General features: G+C 46.2%; 1 protein-coding gene across 1 annotated transcript in view; it reads right to left on the bottom strand.

Annotated features, from left to right (window-relative positions):
* Positions 1-24,183, bottom strand: part of ILDR2 (immunoglobulin like domain containing receptor 2) — a gene marked incomplete at its 5' end in the record, with an annotated part of 35,316 nt that extends 11,133 nt beyond the window's left edge. Inside the window, 6 exons of the mRNA XM_029084813.1 lie at positions 1-24; positions 4,638-4,694; positions 14,774-14,893; positions 15,825-16,157; positions 23,757-23,840; positions 24,123-24,183. The exon at positions 1-24 is cut by the window's left edge and continues 120 nt beyond it. Coding sequence (XP_028940646.1) covers positions 1-24; positions 4,638-4,694; positions 14,774-14,893; positions 15,825-16,157; positions 23,757-23,840; positions 24,123-24,183 — 679 coding nt within the window. The remainder of the gene's footprint in view (positions 25-4,637; positions 4,695-14,773; positions 14,894-15,824; positions 16,158-23,756; positions 23,841-24,122) is intronic.
* Between the last annotated feature and the right edge of the window lie 546 nt (positions 24,184-24,729).

Below are 24,729 nucleotides of genomic sequence, written 5' to 3'. Positions count from 1 at the left end.
TCACCAGGCCCACAAAGACCCACTCTGAAAAACAAGGGGAGAAAGGGAGATACTTACAGGATCGCACATTGCTGTGGAAGGGAACATCAGCAACATCCTCTCAGGGGAGAGTAAAGGGGCAAGATAGGTGAATAATAGAAGCGGACTTCCTGCTGGTCTAGGACTATGTCCCCCTCTATGTCAAAGCAGAAATGGCACATGACAGTGAAAAATGGAGCTACAGAAACGTGGACCCTTCCCACAACATCTCTGGCTGGCTGAAAGGTGAGCAGCACAGAGGCAGGACAACTAGGTCCCCAGCACAGAAACCCTTCACCCCATGGCAGACTTGCTGGAACTCATCAAAGACTCATTCTTCCTGGCCACGTTCATGCCCTGTTTGTGTGTTTGTTCCCTACCTATGTTCTAGTTTTAATGGGACAAACAATGGTGAAAAGCACGCTATAAATAGCCCAGTAAATGAGCCAGGCCTGCCCCTTCACCACCAAGCCCACGCATGCAATTATTCTTTTGAACGTGCCGAACGCACATCCTCTCCAGGCACTGCAGCCAGCCAGGAAACCTAACAACCACTTTTTTTTTAATTATTTTTTTTTTCCTCCTTGCTGCTCAGATGATGTCTGCCAGGCCCCAAAAGGGAACAGCTAAAAAACACCCTCCAAGTGAAAGCACAGAAGAGGTGGTCCATAAAATGGGGGTTTGAACGGGAAGGAGAGAGATAAAAGGTTTCTCAAACTTTGCTGCTGGGAAATCTGCAGCGGTAGCAGCCATGGTGGGAGCAGGTGCCCAAGCCTGTGTTGGGGCAGGTCCCAGCTCTGCATCTGGCCACCCCATGTTTTGCAGAGGATTGCATACACAGGGCTGCACCTACCACAATGCCATGGATTAAGGGAATGGTCAGATCAAGAAATTTCAAGGCTTGGAATGTATAAGAGAATCATAGAATGGTTAGGATTGGAAGGGACCTTAAAGCTCATCCAGTTCCAACCCCCCTGCCAGCAGCAGGGACACCTTCCACTAGACCAGGTTGCTCAAAGCCTCATCCACCCTGGCCTTAAACACTTCCAGGGAGGGGGCATCGACAACTTCCTTGGGCAACTTGTTCCAGTGTCTGACCACCCTCACAGTGAAGACCTGGAGTTGGTTTTACATCAGAGAGATGCATCAACCTATCTACAAGTCAAACCACTGGTGAGGGAAAAAACTGTGAGTAAAGACTCCAGGTTGTACCCAGATGGTTATTCAACCACTTTTGAAAGATGGTAAGAAAGCAAAGAAAGAAGTGGTAGAGTTGCTTTGCAGAGGAAAAAAAAGCAGCAGACCTCTGTTTCTGAACAGAAGTCCAGTATTCACTAAGGGGTCTCCTGGTACATTATTATTTAAGAGGAGGAAGTGCTGACACAAGGATTGCAATGTGAGTAAAGAATCACACTGGAAAAACAGTGCACCTCTAACCTGTGCTGCTAAGCTGAAAAGTCAAGGAAAAATGTGCAACTTGGAACAGTCAAAACAGAAGATTTTTCCAGTTCTTAATAAAATGTAAAAATAAGAAGTGTCATTTTTTTATTCATCCACAGCATTCTGTTTGAACAAAAGTAAAATTCTTTGTTTTGCTGGAGTTCTCCTTAACTCTTCTACAAACAACTCCCTTTTTTAATGCCATTTTTAATCTAGAACTTACAATTTGCCTTAAAAAATGTCACTGAAAGATCTGGCATTTACAAATCAAAACACTCCATTTCAGAAGTGTCAAGAGAAATGTTTTATATTTTTTGAATATTTTATTTCTTTTTTTGGCTGAAACAGATGAATTTCATTTAAATTTCCAGATAATTTTGGTCTTTGTGGATCATTTTTTTTGGTGAAGATACTATATGCTGAGGAAAATTCAGCTAACAAATAAGGAAATGGCTGGTGGGAAGCATTCATGAATGGAAAAGTAAGAGCTGAGAGATTACTGATACAGTTCCTCAAGTGCTGCTTCTAGGAACCATCTTATTTAATATTTTCACAAATGACCCTTACACAAAAAATAAGAATGTATTAATGTATCTTGATGTAAGAGGCAGGGAAGCATTGTCACTAACAGTAAAGATTAGGATATGTTTTAGAAAGGGCCAGTTGTCCTTGAGCCTACAATAAGAAACATGAAATGCAGCAATATACTGAATTTCAAGGTAAGCAGCAATACTTTCAAGGTCACACTTCAAGGATTAAGAACAATTTCTATTCTGAACAGGACTTCATTAGTTGAAAACAACTGAAAAACAAGATAAATGATGCAGTATACTATTCCAGCAGAGGACAACTGTAACTGCTTATGCAATACAGCCACAAAAATAGCAAATGTAATCCCATGCCCAGCAGAAGAGGAATTTCCAGTAGTGTTAAGGAAATATTAATGCCAGCATACAAGGCCTCCATGTAACTTTATCTGAAGTTACTGATGTTATACAGCTCTGGTCATCTTTGTACAAGAAAAGATCAGTTCAGGTTGGAGTGGATGCAAAGCAGGGATTCGAGGGGATGAAGGGACTCGAGAGCCTGCCTTGCAGCAGGAGAGCTGAAGCTCACTGCGCTAGTCTGTTCAAAAGAAGGCTGAGAAGAGATGCAGGGGCTGCCTGTGAACGTGCTAGGAGGAAAAGTAGGTATTATAGTTAAAGGTCTTACATAAATGGGCATAAACAGGCTGAGTAATATAGGTGGAAGCTAGAAAACACACATCAAAGGAAGCGATTCAATGAGAAAGGCCAAATCCAGACTGCTCTTACACTTGCTAAGCTCATGGAGAGGAGGAAATTACAAGGTGCTCGGGATAACAAGCAAGACAGCGAGCAAGACTACCCTTTCCAGTCCTGTACTTCCTAATCCATGCCAATCCAAGCAGGGCAACAGCTCAGTGTCATGTTCTCATCTTGTTCTCTACGACCATTATCGATGCAGAGAAGGAGGTGACATAGTATTGCGTGACAGAAGTGGCCAGCCACAGCTATGCAGTGAAGCTCAGGTATCAGATCTCCAGAGCTATTATTGAATAGTTCACAACCACCCCATAAAAGATCAAAGCCTGGTAGAGGAAAAAAACAAAGAGCAAGTCCATTGTAAGTGTATCTGTGGTCTTTCTGAAAATCTTCTAGGGGAGTATAAAAGGTCAGGTCAGTATGTACATCGCACATTGCAAGGTACTCCCCTCAGCATCAGGGGTGGATGTTTGAAATCAGTGTCCCAATCACTATGAATCACAAAGGATTAGTCCATTTGCTTCTCTGATGAGGTTAAGAAAAGAGCAAAAGAGCCTGCTGGCTCCTCCCTTATGCACAGAACTGGGATTCAATGACTTTTACCTGCAATTCCCCTAATCCTTCCTCCAGTACAACTTTTATCTCCTGTCACAGCCCTTCCAGATACAGGTGTAACCCTGAGATTCAAATGATCACCAAGCTGAAATGCTGTGTCCTTGCTGTCTGGAAACTATTGTTTTGTGCTTGCAGGAGCACCTGCTTTTGTTTCTTCAGGTATCAGGCAACGCTAACAGCTGAAGTGTTGTTTGCTGCTGTCTTTTACACTTTCTTGTCTATACCCATGCAGTGAAGCTAACAGAAAACTGCCTGGCTGACACACAAGAATTTTATACCTATTCAATAAAATTGTGAGTAGTGGGGGAAAAAAAGTGATAGGCAACAGAAAATCAACTTCTGCCTATGCTGAAAAGAGACCAATTCTTTTCCTGCCATGCTGAACTTCCAGGGAGCTTTGGGTGACACTGAGGGCGGGGGAGTGTCTGCCTTCTCTCTGTTTGCATCTCTGGGACAGACATGAAAATAGCTTCACACATTTATGTGGAGTCGCATTTTTGCACAAACGTGTGAAAGAAACACTCCTCGGGCCCTGTCAGGGGATGATCAGATGACTCAAGGGTTAAATGTTCTCACAGCTTTTCCCTTTCAAGGACAATCTGTTGCACAGTCTCTGTTTCCTCTGCAAGCAGTGCCTGAACTGGTGGCCCTCATTAGTTTGGCTAGCAAGGGATTTCTCATCAGCAGAGAGCTTTCATGTCTGATCCAACCACCTGGTGTTACCCAGATAACACCCTGGCCACGCAGCACAAGAGGGGCTGTGCCACTGATGGTTTGCTGACCAGTGCTTGATTTCCAGCACCTCCTGTGCTACCATCTGTGGTGATGGCTACAACAGTACCCACAGGACAGGGCCTGGGGAGCGGAGGTTACTACTGCACCAGAGCAGCTGACGTACAAAGCCATACGGGCACATGAGGCTGCCAAGGCCTCACAGGCTGGATTGGTGTTACCTTTGTGCTAGCAGGGGGAGAGCAGAGAGCTTGATAGAAAACCTCCCCTGAACAGTGCTGGCATTTCTGCTCTCACACTGATCCTGGCATGACATCAACCATCTCTCTATGCCTCCTCCCAGTGTGGCTGTTCCTCCCCCAAGTCCCAGCATCAGCCCTCTCAGACTCAACCCAAAACACTTTTCCAGTAAGCTATAGGTTTTGCCCTTTTAATCCCCAGATAAAACACACATAAGAGTAAAACACACACCACACAAAGATGCTGGAGAAGGATAAACAGACAAGATGGCAGAGGACTGGGTGATTGAAGGGTGAAATGACTGAATACCTGGCATAATCTCCACAGCAAAACTTGGCAAGAGATCAGCAAGCAGCCCTGTCCTGCCTAGAAAAGACAGAAGGAGGAGAACAAGGAGAGAGGTTACTGCAAGAAAAACACACTCCCCAGCCCCTGCCTTAGCCTCCAGTCCCCCTTCTCATCAGCACACTTGCACTCTGTTAAGTGAATTCCTATCAACCAGAGCTGTCATCCTGCTGGATGCCTGGTGTCTGTACTTCTGCCATTTCTGTGTCCTTGCATTTTATCCTTATCAGTAGAGCTGGGGGGGAAAGAATCTGGAACAGAGCTTCTCCAATCTAGGCACAAAACAACAAGAAGAGGGAGGTCCCCTTAGCGCAGTTACACAGTAACATCTTTCTGGAGATATGCTCTACACATGCAAAAAGTTCCTGGAAATGCACACCAGCTCTCAAACAGAAGGATTTAGTTTACTTTAAAAATGTACTGATGTAGTTTGGATGGATGTGAAACATCTTTAACCCAAGGCCTTTGCCACATGCATCCAACACCTGTGGGTGGTGCTCTCCATGTGAGGCTCTGCTACTGCAGAGCCAGCTCCAGGAAAGGAGTCTTGAAGTGAGTATCTGCTACTTATTTCAAGATGCAGAAGCAGCTCGGTGAGATTGTGTGATGTAAGGCCAACTCTCAAGCAAAGCAGATCAACCAGGGAAGGATTCATGTGGAAATTTGTTGAATCACTTTGCAAAAGGAAAAGGGAAAAAAAAAAAAAAAAGGCAATTCAACTTCTAATTTATAACTGAATACAAACAAAATCCAAGCCCAAAGGCTTATTTGTTTTGGCACTGAAGGTCTGGGATACTTCTAACGCACAGCAAACATCCTGCATGGTGCTCAGCTATAACTGACACACATCTGTGCATCAGCAGAACAGCCCTGTGCGTAGCTGTGCTGTGTACTTTGTCACACAGCACCAGGATCATGCTAGGATTTTTAAAGACATGCATAAAAAAGAGGAGAGCTGCACTCTGAAGAGAGACATACATTGTGGATATAACATAACCCAAGCAGCTAAAGGTAAGCCAGTGCAAAACTGGTAGAAAGCTACCTTTAACCTCCCCACATGCCCTTCAGGTCCTGCACTAAGCAGCACTCAGACACAATGATGACCTGGATCCCAAGTTCCTTGGCCTCTAGTCTGTCCTTGACACGTGTAACAATCAAATTCCCACTGTCCATCTTTTTCTCAGTGCTTCAGCAGAGGTTCTGTAGAGATCAAAATCCACAAGGATGCCTGCTGGAGCCATAAACAACATATTCTGAATGCAGACAGTGCTTTGCAACCAGTTGCAACTCATCAAAGCTGTCAAGTACTCAGAGTTAACACCATCACGATGAGGTGCTGCCTGAGCTTTAGCAAAAGATACAACTCTGATCCTTCAGGTAATTTGCTGCTTTGAAGGAGGACTCTTGCCATCAGTCTCCTGTAACATTTTCATCTACATATACAAAGAGTTTCATTACATTCTTTGCAGGCCATTTTCTGGAAGAATCAAAGTGTGTCCAAGCTGCTCACAGCTAGCTTGTTATGGGAAAGCGCTGATGTATGCTTTCTGCTCACAAGATATAGGCACATACATAACATATGTGTGGCTTAAGTCTCGGGTGCCACAAGTGGGCTCCAAACACACGCAGCAAATGGAAGCCTTGTGTCACAGCATGCTACATTTACATTATGTTCCATGTGCATATTAGATATATTCCTTATTTTCCCTGCACACACAAAAAATACACAATTGTTCACAGGTCTCTGTATGTGAACAGCGTACACGTGAATCACGTGCACGCAGAACATACGTGCAGACACGGGCATGCAGCTTGCCTCCCATGTGTTATTATCTGCACACAAGCTCACGTGCAGCCCTAGACTGAGAGCAGATGCCAATGGACAAAGAGCTGGAGGTACACAGCTAACTCAGGGCTTTGATTTGTGGTACCAGAGGTACAGAATCACAGAACGGTTTGGGTTGGAAGGGACCTTAAAGCTCATCCAGTTCCAACCCCCCTGCCATCAGCAGGGACACCTTCCACTAGACCAGGTTGCTCAAAGCCTCATCCAACCTGGCCTTCAACACTTCCAGGGAGGAGCAGTCACAGCTTCTCTGGGCAACCTGGGCCAGTGTTTCGCCACCCTCACAGGAAAGAATTTCTTCCTGATGTCTCATCTAAACCTCCCCTCTTCCAGTTTGAAGCCATCACCCCTTGTTCTATCACTACCTGCCCTTATAAAAAGTCCCTCCCCAGCTTTCTTGCAGCCCCTTCAGGTACTGGGAGGCCACTAGAAGGTCTCCCCAGAGCCTTCTCTTCTCCAGGATGAACAGCCCCAACTCTCAGCCTGTCCTTGTAGGAGAGCTGCTCCAGCCCTATGGGAGTGACACCTATAAAGAGCAAAAGCTCCATATCACGAGTCCAAATAGGCACCTGCTTTATTTTGAACCTACCCAAAGAGCCTCCACCCCTGCTAGCGCCAGGTCTTATGGTGCTTCCTGATCACAGAGTCACAGAATGTTGGGGATTGGAAGTGACCTCGAAAGATCATCCAGTCCAATCCCCCTGCCGGAGCAGGAACCTAAATGAGATCACATAGAAAGGCGCCCAGAAGGAACCACATGTTCAAGGGGGAAGAAACTTCCCTCAAAAATCAGTGCTTTAGAACTTTCTAACTCATAACAAAGACAACCAAAGCAGTTCTTCTGTGCTACCTACAAACACTCAGGTATTTCCCTGCTTGTGCAGCCCTGGAGCCACCAAAAGCACAATGCCCAGGACACCCAAAGCAGCAGTGACCCCCATCACTGCTCAGCCTGAGCTCTGCCTCCTTGACTCGCCCAGCTCACAGCCACCAAGCACAAAGCCTGCCACGGCACTGCCATGCCCTCAGCAGCCTTCAATGCACCCCGGCTCTCTCTCCCCCCTTCCATCCTGGGCTGAATTAATTCCCTGAGAACCCTTCCCCCACCATGCGTGATGAAGGCAAGAGGCGGGGGGCTGCCCCGCGGTTTCCAGGGTGACGGGAGGCTCCCCGCCAGTGCCCTCATTGAAGGCGACTTTCCTCCCTCTCCTGCTGCCAGCAACAAGTGGAGCAAAAGCAGCCAGCCTGCCAGCGGGCACAGGGACAGGGCAGCTCTTGGGGACAAGGGCCACCACTCACTCTGGCCTGCCGGCCCCGGGTGTGTGGGTGCACCCCAAAGCCAAGCAGGAGCTGGCGGAGGGGAAACCGGGCTGGCACGGTGCTGAAGCTGGGGCAGAGAGGGAAGGTTTTGGTGAGCAAGGCCTCCCTTTGGACCTGCAGCTGGAACAACAGCCAGGAGGAGGCCATGGTGATCACGGCCACCAACTTCCTGGCTCTCTGTGCCCAGGCTGCTTCTTCTGTGGGCAGTAAAGCTCACCTCACTCCTATCTTCTTTTGTATTGTTGTTTTTTTAAGGCTGGGGCTGCAAAGGCTGGGGCTGCAAAGCAATTTATAAGGAGATAACGATTTAGTGAAACATCTTGCCAAGAGACCATCTGGCTGCACCACCAGTGCACGGAGGCTCTGCCCACCTGAGAAAGAGGAGCACAGGCACTCCGAGACACGGCCGGGCACACTGCTGAGCCACAGCTCCGCACCCCTGCAAGGGCTGCGTGTCCTCTGCACAAGCTCTCACCACCAAGCACCAGCAGAAACCTCGGGGGAAAGAGGGAAAAGACAATGGCCCCGTTTACCAGGGTTGTCCCAGGCGGCTCTGCTGGAGTTAAGAGCTTGTCCTTGTTCCAGCATGGATCTGGGACACGCTCCTGTCTCTATTCCCACCGTGCTGCTGCAGGGTTTTACCCTCTCGCCCTGGCCCCCAGCCAGCCCCAAAGCACAAGGGAGCCTGCGAGCCCCGAGTCTGCACCGGCAAGAGCACAGCGGGAGGAGGAATGAGAGAGGGAAAAGCTGAGGAGATGGAGAGCGAGTCCAGAAGGTGCAGAGATACAGGAGAGGTGAGCGAGGACATGAATTAATAGGCAGGAGGAGGGTGGGTGACAGAGCAGGAGAGCAAATAGCAGCAGATGAGGGAGAACCTGGAGTCAAGCAGACTATTAGCAGAGAGTCTGCAGAGAAGAGACACAAAAATAATTAGGGTAAGTGGTGCAGCTGAAAAGAAATGATGACATGAATAAACTAGGGGCAGGTGCAGTCAGGAGCAACATGGGAACATGATAAATACTGACAATTGCATAAATGTAATAAAATCGGGTAAATACAGAATAACTGGTGAACTGGTTTCCCTGTCGGGGGCTGCCCCTGCAGCTCTACCTGCAGCAGTGGGACCACGGGAGGCAGCAGCTACAGAAGGAATTATTTCTTCCTCAGTGGTAGAAAAATTTGCCAAGCTATGCCATGGCAAGAGGCCCCTGGCACAGGACACTGCCCTGAGAGGAGGCTGGAAAGGACAGGAGAGGAAGTGTGACCCTTGTAAATCAGATATTTTTCCAAGGAAGCTGCTATGAGATTTACTGGGAGGCTACGGCTTTGCAATGAGTTCCTCTGTGCTCCCTCTGCTTGGAGTAAACTTTAGGCTTTCTTTCTGTCCTTCTCTTCAATTGGAGGGAGAAAAAGCAGCAGCCCTTCTTGGAGATCAAAGTTTTAGCAGGCAACAAAGACCTCCAAGGAGGCTGTTGCCATGGCTACCTTAGTAACGGAGGTCTTTTAATCACGCCAGTCTCCTTTGTGAGCAGCGTGTGGCTGGCTGGCAAATAAGGAGGAAAAGAGAGGTAAAAAAAACAACCTTGGCAACAAGTAGCACTTCTAAATGGCGTGAAATAAGTAACAGAGCAGCCCCAACTAGGATGAGGGGACCCAGATGACAAAGCTGGCAGCACCATGGTCCAGGGCAGGGCAGCAGCAGCAGTTCTAATGAGAACAGGACGTGCGCTTTGGGGTGGGAGGACACCAGCAGCCTTCCTGGCATCAACGCCTTTCCTGGATTTTTAAGTGCAGGGCTCCGGTGCCAACCACTTCCTTCGCCTGCTGGCACTACCCACCTTCAGTCACAAAGGGTCGGAGAGCCCTCGCCGTGCAGTTGCTCACAGGACACGTCCCCGGGTGAGATCTGGCCCTCTCATCCCCAACACATGGCCAACAGCACTGACATCTCTGCCAACCACTGTGACCAAGTACTGGCTCAGATGCTACTGGCAGCTTTTCAGTGAAAAAGAGCAAAATTCTAAAACCATCATCTTGTAAAGGAAAATTTTGCCAAGAACTTCTCTGTCTCCGAAACCACATCAACTTTTATAACACAGTCTCTCCTGGCACACAAGAGAGTCCAAAGCTGACTATATTTATACCAGCTATTGAGTCACTTTGCTGAGTAAGAACTGTCTTATTAGCACTGCACGCCACACACACACGTCCCAGTAGAGATTTATCCTCTCTGAAAGCCAAGGCGTGTCTCTATTAGCACGTTAATTACTGTGCAATACGCTGTGTGTATATGTACCTACATTCTTCCCTACCTAGGGGTGTTCAGACTTGATAAATTTTGGTTTTAGCCTATATCAATATTGGCTGGTAATACAAACTACCAAAGGTGTGTGTTTACCAATGTTAAGTGCTAGTTGACTTCAGAAATTAACAAAATTAACAAAAAACTCAAATGATCATTCTTCTTATTTAAAGTGTAACAATGGCAGAGCTGTAGCTTCTAAAAGATTAATTATAAAATAATATTTCACTAATATATCATTTATTTAGTATTAGCTGCTGAATTGGCAGCAAAAAAAAAAAGGCAATAGGTGTCTAGCAAAGCACATGGATCACTAACCAAAGTATCAAACCAACAACTGGGATTAGCAGATCATGTTCCTGCCTCTTCCAGGAACGTGACACATCCTGGGGAGTGAAGCCACTGTTGGGAGTGAAGCCACTGAAGCACGTCTAAGCTATCTAAAATCTCAGAATGCGAACGTTGCTGAGCTAGCAAAGATTTATGTGCCCAGAGAAGGGCAACGGAGCTGGAGAAGGGTCTGGAGAACAAGTGTGATGAGTTCCCAGCTGAGGGAACTGGGGTTGAGCCTGGAGGAAAGGAGGCTGAGGGGAGACCTTCTGGCTCTCTCCAACTCCCTGAAAGGAGGGTGGAGAGAGGTGGGGGTCAGTCTCTTCTCCCAGGTAACAAGTGATAGAACAAGAGGAAATGGCCTCAAGTTGCACCAAGGGAGGTTCAGATTGGATATGGGGAAAAATTTCTTCACTGAAAGGGTTCTCAGGCACTGGAACGGGCTGCCCAGGGAAGTGGTGGAGTCCCCATCCCTGGAGGGATTTAAAAGATGGGTAGACAAGGTGCTCAGAGATATGGTTTAGTTGTGGACAGGTACAGTTGGACTCAATGATCTGAAAGGTCTTTTCTAACCAAATGATTCTATGATTTCAGGGTGGCCAGCAGTGCCTAGCTATACCTACAGCCCTTGCTCTATGGCTGTACCAGCTTTGGGGAGGAGCAGTGTAGCTGCTTTCGCAGGACTCTGCACCTGATTAGGAAATTCCAGCTCTCGGGAAAGCTTTCTGGGTTATACGCAATCCCATGCTTACTGTTTCCTGATGTGAGCTGGGTCAGTTCAGGATGGGCTATCCACTGACACTGCCCTGTTCTTCTGATTATTCCAGGCACCCTGCACCCACTGAGCTGGCTCACTTGCAGTTCCCTTCAACAAAGGCTGCAATGAATGACGTTACTGAAGCCCACCGACAGTCTCGTATAAAAAGCCATGCATAGGTGCTGCTACCAATAACAATTTGATTAATAACACCGTGTTTCAAGAAGCAGGACACTCAGCTGCTAGCTACTAAGATAGAAACATAGACTTTCTTAAATTTAGGATTCAGCCTTTTTGATTCAATCACATTAGTTCTAAAAAATAAAAACGTACTGAGTTGCAGAACTTGACTCCCATTGTGGAATTGCTAAGCTCTGTACTAATCTAGTCTTGCTGCAGCTGAAGTAGAGTTCATAGTTTCCAGCATGCTAGATCCCCTCTGGAGATTCCAAATGCCATCAAAAAATAGTACTTTTTAATTTAAATTCTTTCCTTACTCTCCAGGAGGTTCCCTACCAGCCAATCTTCTGTGTTTCTGAGGCACTGCGGTTACTATCGCTCTTCCCTTGCCTGCACTGATTCCATTGGAGAGGGTTAAAGTCCCTGACTGAACAAAACCTCCTGAATGGCCTTTTCAGCAAAGCCCATAAGCACAGATTTAACATCAGGTATACTTTAGAAATCCTATCAGCTGTGTTGAGCATGAATGGATATAAATAAATGCTTATATGCTTTCCTGAAATGAAGAGAGCACATGGGATTCTCTGATGCTACCTGGAGTTCTCCAGCCTCTTTGTGGATCAACATGACACATCCAGGTGACAAAACTCAACATGCAATCCCATCATGACCCAGGCTAACTGGCTACTTAGACTTCACTGGAGGTCTCTGTGATTGCTTCCCTAAGAAAAAAGGAATGTTGTCATTTGCTCAGGCTTTGGATTTTGCTCCAAGTTGTGATAAAGCAGCTTTTGACCAATTTTTAATGGTGCAATTCACTGTATAAAAGCAGGATCCCCCCCTTTTAGCTAAGCAAATTTATATTAATTTATTGATGCTATTAAGTATCTACCATTTTTGCCTCTCAGACCTTTCAAGGCTTCTGTGTGATATTAAACTGCCCTGTCCAGCAGCATCTTTCTCTAACCTAAACACACCTTTCATCTTGGCATTAATATGAAACCACTAGAAGGGATATTTTCCTATTTCCTTTTCCATTCTGATTTTTCTGTCTTCCCCCACTGATAACGTGAGTGGGCAGAACCTCTGCCCTATTCAAAACTCTAATCTATGCTTAAATCATGCAGCAGCCCCAAAATAAGCAATGTAAATTATATTTTAAAGACCAATGTCAGCAAGGAGCAAACAGCAATGTGCTGTGGGAATCATAGTGTCTCTTGCAGACACTATCCCTCCACCACTCCAACTGCTCTATCAGGGAATCTGGGTTTCACCCAAAGAGCAGCAAACAGCAAAACAGCAACCAGAATCCTTTTGCCACGTGTCCCCTAGGACTGTGGAATTGCTTTGATCTACATCTGTACTCACCATCGCCCTGCAAAGTCACTAATACCTACCAGAGTAACGGGATGGAATAAAAAATGTCCAAGAAGATGCTCAGAATATTTAGAAATGGTATTTTCATCACTGGTTGCTTCCTCCTTTAGCCATCAATGGGGAGAAGTAAAGAAAAAGGAAGGAAAAAATACCAGCAAAGGCAGAAGGAAAATAATGAAGTGGGAAGGGGAAGGAAGGAAAATGGGTAGGTAACCTGGAATCGCTCCAAAACCTGGAATGTTGCCTCCATACACACTACTCAGGAAAAGAAACACACACAAGCTGCTCCAAACAGCATGAGGCAGAACAAAGTATGCCCACGACAAGTATGCTTTCACCCTGCTGCCAAACTTAGCAGAGCGCTGCACAAAGTGCACGGCCAGACCCACAGGCTGCAGTGAACAGAAAAGCAGATGTGGTCAAGGTAACACAGCCCAAACCACACGCTTCCTCACAACATAATCACAACGAACTGGGGCCAGGGACATCGTCAAGCCAGCCTCAGATGTGTGGATTTCTTTGTTTTCCCCCCACATAGTCTTCTGTACACACTGAAAAACAGATTCTTCCTGTTACCATGGCACTGCTTCATCACTGGTGTCTGAGCACAGTTGTAGGCACAGAGAAGACACCAAATCCTGGACAGGAAGGTGAAGAAGGGACAAAATTCATCAGGCAGGCAGCCAGTCAGCTCCTCTGGAGAGGCTGCAAACAGCTGTAACTGCCACCTGCCAGAGAGAACCTCACCTGAACTAACACAGGTCAGTCTTGGGCCTGTTATTTACCAGCATACGATACACAGTCACACTGTGGATTTTGACAGGGGTATGACACTGTTTTCTGGAGGGACCTGTTCTCCAATGCTCCATTGCTTGACTGACCTCTGAAGAAGTCAGGGGAGGTGATGGCACTGTTATAGTTACTCACCCAAGCCATTCTATTTTGTGATGACAACTACAGCTACAAAAATAAATGCCAATTAAACTCTGACCTTAGCCATGAGAGCACGGGCACTTGACAGACACGTTCTATCATATGCCTCCACTAAAGACCCAAGCTTTTTAACATTTCCTTCACTGATGTACAGAACCTAAACACCCAAGAACCATGCAAGGATACTGACCAGACAAACACTGGTGTCAGCAGGTCTTAAGGGAAGTTGGAAAAAACTCATCTTACTCTCCTGAGGCAGTCTAGGGGTAAAAGTACTAGTGCTGGCTTGAGGCAGTGTCAACAAATGTCCCTGAAAGGCTCATGCCACTCTGCTTTTCTCCCCTAGCTGGGATGGGTGGGTTTTTGACCTTCACAGTGAGCTGGATTGCAGAAGTCATTGCTGAAAGCTAACCCTGCAAACAGGAAAGAAACTGATCCTGCTCATCACACTGCTCAAGGGAGCTTAAAAGAAACCACAGAGCCAAGCGTGCACACCACAGAGAGGACAGGTCCTTTCAGTGGCAGCAACAGCTTAGACCTCATTAGAGTGATTGTGAAACTGCACCTCTAACTGGACAAGTATAATTACGCAGACAGAAAAATCCAGTGTTTATTGACATCCTCACAGGTCAGAAGAGTGGGATGAAGGGAATGTTAAAAGACTGCAAAAAGCAGATGATCTGGTGTCTTCTGGGTGCCTATTTTTAAAAGGCTCCATCTCCAAGTGTTCACTTTGCTGCAAGTTTATTGTTTTATGCCTTAAAAACAAGGGTTCTGACTTTCCAGAGCCCTGCACTTTCTGTAGTCATTTACACCTGTGTAATGTGTGAGCAGTGTGGGTGTAAACATTACTATTCTGGTTTGGTAGCATTTGCCACCCACTTTGCCTAGGTGTGAATGACTGCACAAGGTGCAAGGCATTGGTGAAGGTACTGAGGGGACTGCTTCACATAGATCTTACACCCATAGTAACGTGGTGCACGGATATGTAGAGAGAGCAGAAGGAAAGATACATCAGCTATCTACTGAAAAAGTAATCTGGCACAAGGGCTTACCAAGCACAAGCAGCTCCACTGATTCTTCATTCTTGCCCTCCACATCATCAGGTGTGATAATAAGGCAGTAGTAGAGCCCACTGTCTCCCCACATCAACTTCCCAATCTGAAGGTCTGCATCTGAAAGGAAAAAAAACAAAGTGTCAGGTTTTCCCTCCAACACCTATAGGAAAAGTGATGAAAGCACTGGGTCTGTCATCACATCCCAAATCCATTTCATTTCCTTACTAAGAAGAAGGGGTAACTAACATCACTTTCTGTCCTTCCTGTCACCCAAGACCTGGGGTTCCAACAGTGCCGTGCAAGAAAGGCTTAGACAGTGTCTCCTGCAGAGGTTACATGGAGACAAAGGAAAAACACTCCCCACTGCTGAGGCTGATGACACGCTTTCCACACCAGGAGCCTCCACTTCTGGCTAGGTGGTCTCCCAAGTCAAGCAGAAGCCTTGTACTTTTGAGGGACAAAGCTTCTCAGTCTTCCAGATCAAATGTTTAAAGACCCTGCCACCCGTCTCCACCCAACTTGACTTCACGCCATGGAAATCTCTTCCTTTCACAGTGCCCAAGGCTGTGTGGGTTTAGGTTCATGATGGCTGGCGAAGTCCAGAGTAGATCAAACATGAGGTATAGGATAATTTTGGTATTTTGGAACTTGGAAAAAATCAGTGCAGTTTGCAAGGAAGAAAAACCTAGCCTGCAGAGGCTGAATTCAGACCTCTCTTGCTGGTACCCCTTTGTTAAGGAAAATCTACATACAGAGCAATATGCAGAAGCCAGGAATAAAAACATTCCACTTCATCCAATGGAAAAGAATACTGTATCAGGGTTGGAGACCTACTTGGGAGTCAGATGAAGGGAAACACCAAAGGAAATGACCTTTGGGTCTAGGGTTGGTTGGCCAATTGAATCCTAAATGTCTGACACACAACAGCTCCCTTCCAGCAGCCTTTTCTAAGGGAGTTAACTGAACAATTACTGCCAGCCTCTAGTGTCTCAAATCACTAAGCGTCCATCCCAACACCCACCAAGCATCACTGGGGTAGGAAAGTTACCATGAACAATGCTGACATCTCTTTCCTTGTAGAAGTCCCCTATAGTGACGGCAGATCCTTGTTTGGAGGCCACGACACGGACCGTCCTCCTGCTGTCCACACAGTCCAGGTAGGGATCCCAGTCCAGGTTCCTCTTGCTCATCGTTTGTAAACCAGAAGTTGCCATACCCAAAGCTTCTCCCATCCGGTCCTGGCAGTAAGATTTAAACCTCCACTGTACCACAGCTGGTTGGGTGGAAGACGTAGAGAAATGGCAGCGGAGCAGAGCAGGCTGAAACAACATGGCCACCTTCTTCTTCTCAGGCACGGTGACCTGCAACCCTTCCACCTCAGCTAGAAGACAAAAACATGAGCGTCACATGCCTTAGCACTGCCTGAAGAGGCAGTTACCACATTTTATCACGGCACCATTCTCCCCACGTACATAAAATTAAAATGTCTATCTGTTTCAGGTGCTAGGGTGCAATATTCCTGAATGTATGTGAGCAGGGATGTCGGCAGCAGAAGTTTGCTTTTTTCATAGCCTACAGGAAGGAGGCTATTTTTCCTTCCTACACAAGGAAAAATACAGCACAATGGGGCTGAAGGCTCAAATGTAGGATCCTTATGTGTTATAGAGACCCTAACACAGTGGTGTGATAATTCACAGCTTCTGTGGCAGGTTCATAGACAAGGAAGACATATTTTAGAGATGGCCACACTCTACTTCTACAGCAAGTCAGCCAAGGGGCCAGATCCTGAGTTCATAACAATCCCAGTGCAGAATAAGTCACCCCCCATCCCAATTTTGGTGGCATCACACCTCCTCTTTGAAAGTCAGGCAGCACACAGTGCCTGGCCCAGCCCGTTGTGCACTGGTGCCCAGTGAGTGCTGCTTGCTCTGCCAAACCCCAGAGATGCATGAAGCAGTGGATCCAAATCGCACAGTTCCTGCCAGGGCTGGCATGTAGCACTGAGAGAAATTGCTCCATGTGGGAGGTGTGGAGAAAAATGGCCCAAACACTCAAGTTTTTCACATTCCCAGGGAGGAGATGGATCTCAACACGTAATGTTTATCTACCAGCTGACAGGAGAGCTGCAGCCTGGAGCTGATGTATTAAGGTCTCAGAGAAGATGCATGGGACTGCTGCCACATCCTTACGTAGCTTAGGGAGAAGCTGAGAGTTGGTGAGCAATACCAGCAGAGAGCCCTGGGGAGCATGAGGTACTCCATCTACCCGGAGGGGAATGGCCCACGCATGCCCTTCGTTGCTTCCCTCCTTGTGCTGCAGGCAGCGATGACTGAGAGCACTTACACAACACTGGGAACACACGGTGACACTTTCCCAAGCGGGGATGTGCCAGCCTGTGGAGGCACAGAAACAGCTCCGGAGCAAGGAGTGGGTGCATCTAAGAAAGGAGATGTTTGTAACCAGGGACATTCTCTGCAGCTGAGGGGCCACAGAGCCTGACGGTGACGGTTCGTTGAGAAAAGGGAACCAGTTTCAGTATGGGAATTGTTGATGATGTCAGCTCCCTACACCCAGTTACCACACACCCCAAAGCCCAGAGCAGTGAAAAAGAGGACAAGACACAAGGAAACATTCAAAAGAATAAAGCAGAAGAGGATGCTTACACAACATCAGGAGTGACTGATGGACTTAGGGGAAATGAGAGAACAAGGACAAAGAAAGGCTTCCCGATGTTGGGAAGCAGCAGGAGAGAAGGGCAAATGCCAAGGAAGGAGAAATCAGTAAGGATAAAGTATCAGGGTAGTATAGGAAGCAGAAGGACAAGCACAACGACAATCAAGGAAGCAGGAAGCTTACATTCAGCTGGAAGAAGCTGAAGAAGGTGTCTCAGCTTAGGTCAAAATAATTTCAAAAGGCTGGAGCCAGGTTGCAGGAGATTAAGAAAAGATGTAGAGATAAGAGGAAATGGAGTCAGAAGAAAAAAAAAAACAAACCCAAAACACTCACTCCAGAAAACAGAGATGAAAAGGAGATGGAAGCTTGCAAAAGAAAGTGAAATGACAGGAAATTATCTTTAGGATGGAGGAAAAAATGGCATAGACTAAAGCACTGGAGCTTAAAGCAGACACAGAGCAATAAATGCATCAGCAGTATGACAGCAGCAGGCACGAAGGGACAAGGTCAAGTTGGAGTCAGCTGCAGACCTGAAAAGCAAAAGCAAAGATCTCAGGATCAGGAGCCAGAATCAAAGGAAAGTGGAGAGGTTAGACCCACACTGAATATGCATTTCAACAAGTTATCAATGTCCAAACTATAAATCACAACCAAGTCTATGAACACCAGTCAGGGGATGAAAAGACAGTATGGGCAGAACCTAGGGGAAAGCATATTTCAGAGAGGCAAGATAATCACTGATACTAACAAAGAGCTAGTGATCTAGGCAGGATTTGACCCTGGGGAGTACTAAGTGAAAGCTTGCAGTGCACAAGGGTGCAATGGCATCTGCACAGGAATGACAGCATGACATCATACATATCATACTTGTGCCATGTGGAAGCTGCACAGGAGATGCCATTAGTTTTGCCAGAAGTGCCTGGACCCAAATCCAAACACTGAAGTGCAGGTGTTCTCCAGAGTACCATGAAACACAGCTGAGGTCCCAACAAGATGTTCCCACAGGAGAAGCAGGGGAATGAGGCAGCTCCTCCACTTCCCTGAGGCACAGGCAGAGAGATAACTCAAGAAGAGGCAGCTGGGACATTTCTGCCAGGGCTCCGGGTCCCGGGGACAAGAGGGACCATGCCGCACTAAGAGAACGTCACCACTTGCTTCTTAAGTTGAACCAAGTGGTGATGTTGTCTTATTCTCCCCAGAGACTCATACTTCCTGGGTTGCATCTGAATGCAAGAGAGACATGATGAACACCTTGAAAAATGCACAGGTCCAGGTCAGACCTGCATCTGGCAACTCTGTGTCTGACCCCACAGAGTCTGTGGCCAAAGCCAGCATGTGACACGGGCTGGTCAAGTGACTCATCACGTTACTTCAGCTCCAGGGATAAAACAGTGACACAGTGAATATTTAAATCTTTCCCTTGTGAACGAAGTACGCTGCTTAGTAAACAGTGCTTTCAGCTAACCATGCACCATGGCCCTCCTTCCCTGTTAATGAGATTAATGAGTTTGGCAAGCCAGGGACTGCTTTAATAAATGATTAGCTGAGCTTTAGCAAATTCTCATCTGACTAACTTTCCCCACCCCCATGTGAATGTCTATATCAAGAAAAGAAAAGCAAAGCAGCTTTTGGGAAAACACAGGAATTCTTTTTCCAACCAAAAGCATCTGGGAGATGTGCAGTAAATTACCTGGCATCTTCTATATCCTATCCTGTGCTATTCTTTATTCACTTTTAAAGTATTCTTTTCAGTTCTTTTCCAGAAATAGCATTTAAGAGCAACACAATGCCTCAGATTTAGAGGACTGAGCAGTGGAAACCCTAGATCTATTTAAGTCAAATTATATATAATTATATATAGCTGAACTGGGAAATTATACACCTGTTATTTCCTCTGCCAAAAAAAGTGATTGGAATTGATTCATATAATACGTCACTGCTCTAACAGTGCCCATCAAAAGGGCCAACAGGATGTTGGACTGCCTGAAGATAAGATGGTGGCTTTACACTTACCAGTTATGTCCATGCACCTGAATTAAAGAGGTCTGCTTAGGACTTCCTCAACTTCAAGAAGAAACCGCTGACCTCAAAAAATCTTCAGGAGACGAGCCAAGATAAGAAAAGCCTCAGATATATCACAGGACAGAACTCTGGGCTGTTTATACAGCACAGCAAGAAAAGAGTGAAAGATGTGAAAAAGGATGACAAGCTTCGTGACAGCACCATGGTAGCTCTTTGTCTAGTTTAATACAAGTGGGACTAAAAAGAAACTGAATTGTGCTCTGCTATGTTTTGACTAACAGAGACAGAGCAAGATTAGCCCTTATTTAAAAATCAGCATGAAAACGTAATTCCTGCACTCCAGAGAAGCAACCTGTTCATTGTGACTTTCACAATGTTTGAACTTTCACAAGAAAAATCTAGCTTGTGGGAGTCTCATGACTACGTGACAATTTTTGCTTTCCTTCTTTCTTGTTCTCCTAAATCCCCAGAAAAAAAAGGTCTGCAAATATTAATCAACTGCATCTTAAAACCACAGATATCCTTACTCTCAGAAAATAAAAAGAAACCAGGGTTTTGTATGTTTGTGTATGTGTATATATACACTCCCAGAGAAAGAGCTTAAAAACAATCACACTTTAGAAATGCAATGGTGTGGGTTTTGTCTGTTTCTCATGGGTATGTCTCCTTTCTCTGATTCTTTTCCTGAACTATCCTCACATTACGCATTCAAACTATGCCATCAACATTACACACAAGCTACCACTAATACACCACAAGCTATCACTAATACATTTTAGTGGTGATTAAAGAAAATTCCAGGAAGTTATTACAGAGGGGGATATTTGCAAGGGTGCATTTGAGCCTTGTGAACCTGATCTTCATAAGCACCTTCCATAAGTATAAGAGAGAAGGCAATTCAGAGGTTCTTAATTAACTTAGGCTCTAGGTCTTTGGTTGCCCTCCGGAGAAGCCTATGCCTGCCTGAGGCTAGATGAATCCTAGGAAGATTTAGCTTCAATACACAGCCTTAAGTTAGCCTTTCTACTCAGAATCATAGAATGGTTTGGGTTGGAGGGGACCTTAAAGATCATCTAACTAGAATAAAGTTGATCTGAAGCACTAATCCCCATAAATAATGGCAAAGCCAAATACTGTAGTTTAGTGTAATAGGTCTTGGACTGCATCGTTCTAGGGAGCAAGATTTGAGTCCAAAAGAAGGTGAGCAACACATTATCCTTCAGGTCAGCCTGGGTCTTCCTATCTGCGCACACAACACATCTCTTTCTTTGCAATTACTTGGCTCACACTACCACCACTTGCCTGAGGCAGTAGAGCTTGATGCTATGAAACTGCAAAAAATCACATCCCTCGATTTTATGTACCTTTATTGACAGGAATGGCAGTTCTCCACACAGGAAAACAGAATTCCTTGGGCCTTGAACCAGGCACCTCCAGAAAACTACTCCTAGGCTACACCTAAAGGGCTTTGACAGAAAAGTATAAGCTCATTAGTAAGAAATAGTGCTCCTAGGGTACTTTATATTACTTCTCCAAACAAAATAAACTTTTTGGGCAAAAGGATGCTATATCTTTCTGGTTTGTGCCTTGGCTACTATGCATCAATTAAAAGTGTTTTTCCCCCACTGCTGAATACAGGCACACCATCCACACTTTGAAATGTAGCTCAAGCCAGAATCAGGAAGTGCAAGAACTGGGCTTTGAGTCTGAAAAGTCAGAGATGATAAACAGACGTGTAGAAAGGTGAATGGAGAGACAGTGGGATCTCCAAGATTGTGTTGTACAGATTCTTGCCTACTCAGGCTGGACTAAATCCAATCCATGCAATTAATCAGCAGAAGCCATCACCATCGGATTGTGTTGAGTGGCTTATGGGAAATTAATTGGATGTCTTGATCTGGTTCCTCCCAGACTTGTGTTCTTACCTCCATGGCCACTAATTGTCAACTTTTTTAGCCAGCAAGATATCAACACCTAAATAGGTCAGCTGCAGCTGAGGTGAAAGCATGGTACTGCTTTTTACAGCTCCGTAGCAAAATTGAGAATTCCAGCTCCCTAAGTGCTTAACCTGGAAAGGGGCAAAACCAAAGTGGCTGGAGAAAAGCACGGCCTTGCACACCCAGCACTCACAGCACAGAACCTCACTACAAAAACACTTCACACAGGACACAGCCCTGTGCAAACTGCAGCAGACACTGGACTACTCCCTTGCTCTTCCCCATTCTTTGTGACTCTGTTCCCCGTGCTCCTGACTTCTCTAGGGAAGTACACAGCCCTGAAACGGCAAGGACTGTGTAAGGGCTTTCACAAGAGCTCTGGACATTTCATGGGCTTTTCTAGGTATTGGTCTCTCTTCAACAGCTTTCCTGCACTCATTAAGGGCAGTTAATGACAAAACAAGGGGAAATGGGTTTAAGTTGAAAGAGGGCAGGTGTAGATTAGATATGAGGAAGTTCTTCACTGTGAGGGTGGTCAGACAATGGAACAGGTTGCCCAAGGAAGTTGCAGATGCCCCCTCCCTGGAAGTGTTGAAGGCCAGGCCGGATGAGGCTTTGAGCAACCTGGCCTAGTGGAAGGTGTCCCTGCTGATGGCAGGGGGGTTGGAACTGGATGAGCTTTAAGGTCCCTTCCAACCCAAACCATTCTATGATTCTATGATTACGCTCTCTCATGATCTGCCCCTTTCACACATTCAGAAAAGTCACCCTGGATGTTTTCAGGTGAATTATCTCAGCTTTGGCCACCACATCAAATCAGGCTCTGTCTTATTAATGTCTGAAAGCTGTTACAATTGTCAGATGGCTCCTGGTTTACAGTCTTGGTTCAACACCCCAGAAATCATTCCCAAAACTATCATTCAGCAATTGGCCACCACCAGAAGCCTAAGAACAAAGGCAAAGAAATGGGAAGAGTCTCTCCAAGCCTGGCAACACCAAACCGTAACATCTGTCCTTGGGATGGCCATCCAGAAATCATTCCCAAAACTATCATTCAGCAACTGGCCACCACCAGAAGCCTAAGAACAAAGGAAAAGAAATGGGAAGAGTCTCTCCAAGCTTCGTAACACCAAACCATAACATCTGTCCTCAGGATGGCCATTGGGATTTCCACTGGTGCCAGTCCCACTCAAGGTGATCCCACAGGAATAAAAAAAAGTAAGAAAAATGTGAGATTTCTTCCCAGCTACACTACACTTGGGCTGTGTGCAGCCAGTCAGATGAATACTTGTAAGTCAAGGCAGATAAAACAATCCATCTATTTTCCTGCTTTCCCAAGAAGTCTGCTCAGTTGGCCACGAAACAGTAAAGCACAACTGTGCTCCAGTACAGGCCCCCTCTGCCTGCTCTCCTAAACTCTGGCTGGGAAAGCAGCGATAGTAAATCTACACGCTGTTGTACCAAACCATTGCATTGCAGTGGCTCTCCTACATAGGGGGAGTAAACAGGTACCAAACGCTAACTTATTGTTGCAAAATTACTTAACAGAGAGAGAAGATCGCATTTTAATGTGGACAGTCTTCTAACTGTAATCTTTCCAACCTCACCCTGAGTTGTGAGGTGGAAAAACATTTGCTCTGCTTGTTCTGTAGGTAAAACTAGAGTTCAGTCTCCAGTGCAACACTTCTCTCTAATTTTAAATGCATTAGGAATTACAACACTAATAATGGTAAACACAAGGGGAGGATTCATTCCAGAATCAAGCTGCACTTGGTAGTTCACAAGCAGCAGCTTTCCACAGGGGCTTAGGGATACTTGACAAATTGTACCTTCTTTTTCTAAAATGAGAAGAACACAGTTCCACATATATCCTAACCCGCGTCACTTCACATGAAGGAGTAAAGGATGACCTGCACTTCATCCTTCTGCTGTTGTTATTAAAACACTAGCTTTAGGCACGTGGGAGAGCAGAGCAGGAGGAAGACAAGCCAAACCAAATCCATTGTACCTCATGCAGGATTTTTTGAAATTGCGGTATGAAGTCACAACGCACACAACCAAACAAAAGATAAAGAGCCAAAAATTAAAGATAAACAAAGGACAGAGAGGAATTATTTCTGGGAAGAAAGGAACTGCAAGTGCTGATTAGAAATTTCTCAGCCCATCTCGAGGAGGGAGGAGGGGAGGGAAGGGGCCAGAGCCTCCCTCTCTTTTTTTCCCCGCTTTTGTCTCCCTGCCTTCCTCCCCATCTTGCACTCTGCCTCTTACCCTGGCCCCTTCACCTCCCAACCCCCACTTCTCTTTCCCAGAGTGGAGTGTACCACTCTGGCTGGATTAGGGCTCCTTACCTTGACGCAGACCTTTCATTCCTTTGCACAGCCACTGGGGAGACGAAAATCTCGAATCCATGTTTGCTAGCCTCTCTCCCTTTTCTGTGTGCACACACATACACGCTCACACTCACTCACACACACACCTTTGCTTATTTGCTTCCTCTCAGACTTGATAAAGGACAGCAGTGCCTGCTCTATCGCTGGGTGACAGCGGCTGGGAGGCAGGAGGGGAGCAAGCTGCCACGGGCTGCCTCCATCTCTCAGCACACAGCTACAGCTAACCTGTTGCCTGCCGGCGGTCGACAGCACCGGTGGCAGACAGTCCTGTCTCAAAAGCCCAGGACTAGAGGAGACTGGAAGGTCTTCCTACTGCAGCAGAACCTCTCTCTGCATAGACCTTGCGTGCTCCAAACGGCGGTCGCTGCCAGTAATCATGAGCTACCTTTAACGGAGGGAGAAAGGTTGTCAACAGCCCAGCCTTTTAGTTTGATGGAAAGTCTTGATCTAGCCAGACATATCCAGATAATGAAGCTCTTTAAAAAGAGGGAGGAACGTAAGGTCATGTTTATCTACACCCTGTACTCCTTTACCAGTCCCTGGATGCTATTTATCAGCATGCTTACTATGGCTAGTAGGAAAGGAGTGGTAGTTGTGGGTGCGCTGGCGCTCCAGACCAACTCAGTGAAGTGGGATATGTTCAGAAGCAGCCAAATGGCAGGGAGGGAGGCAGGGAGGGAGGATAAGCTGGAAGCTGCTGAAGCCCCAGATGAGGCCGAGAAACCCTGGAAGGGAGCTGTAGGCAGGCACCGGTGTTGAAGATGACTCAGAGTGAAAAAGCAAGGAAAGGGGTGGGTGGGTGGTGGGAGAGAGGTGTTATGACTAAAAGCCAAATTTACCGCCTGTGAATCCTAAATCTGAATAGGAAGAGGGAAGAGTCTGAGGTCTTTTTTTGTGGGATACATTGGTGGTGGTGGTGGGAAATATATGC

The sequence above is a fragment of the Antrostomus carolinensis genome, unplaced genomic scaffold (assembly GCF_000700745.2).
Source record: "Antrostomus carolinensis isolate BGI_N321 unplaced genomic scaffold, ASM70074v2 scaffold25074, whole genome shotgun sequence".
NCBI classification, from domain to species: Eukaryota; Metazoa; Chordata; class Aves; order Caprimulgiformes; family Caprimulgidae; genus Antrostomus; species Antrostomus carolinensis.
The sequence above is the reverse complement of the archived record's forward strand: the minus strand, read 5'-3'. Positions and strand labels throughout refer to the sequence as shown.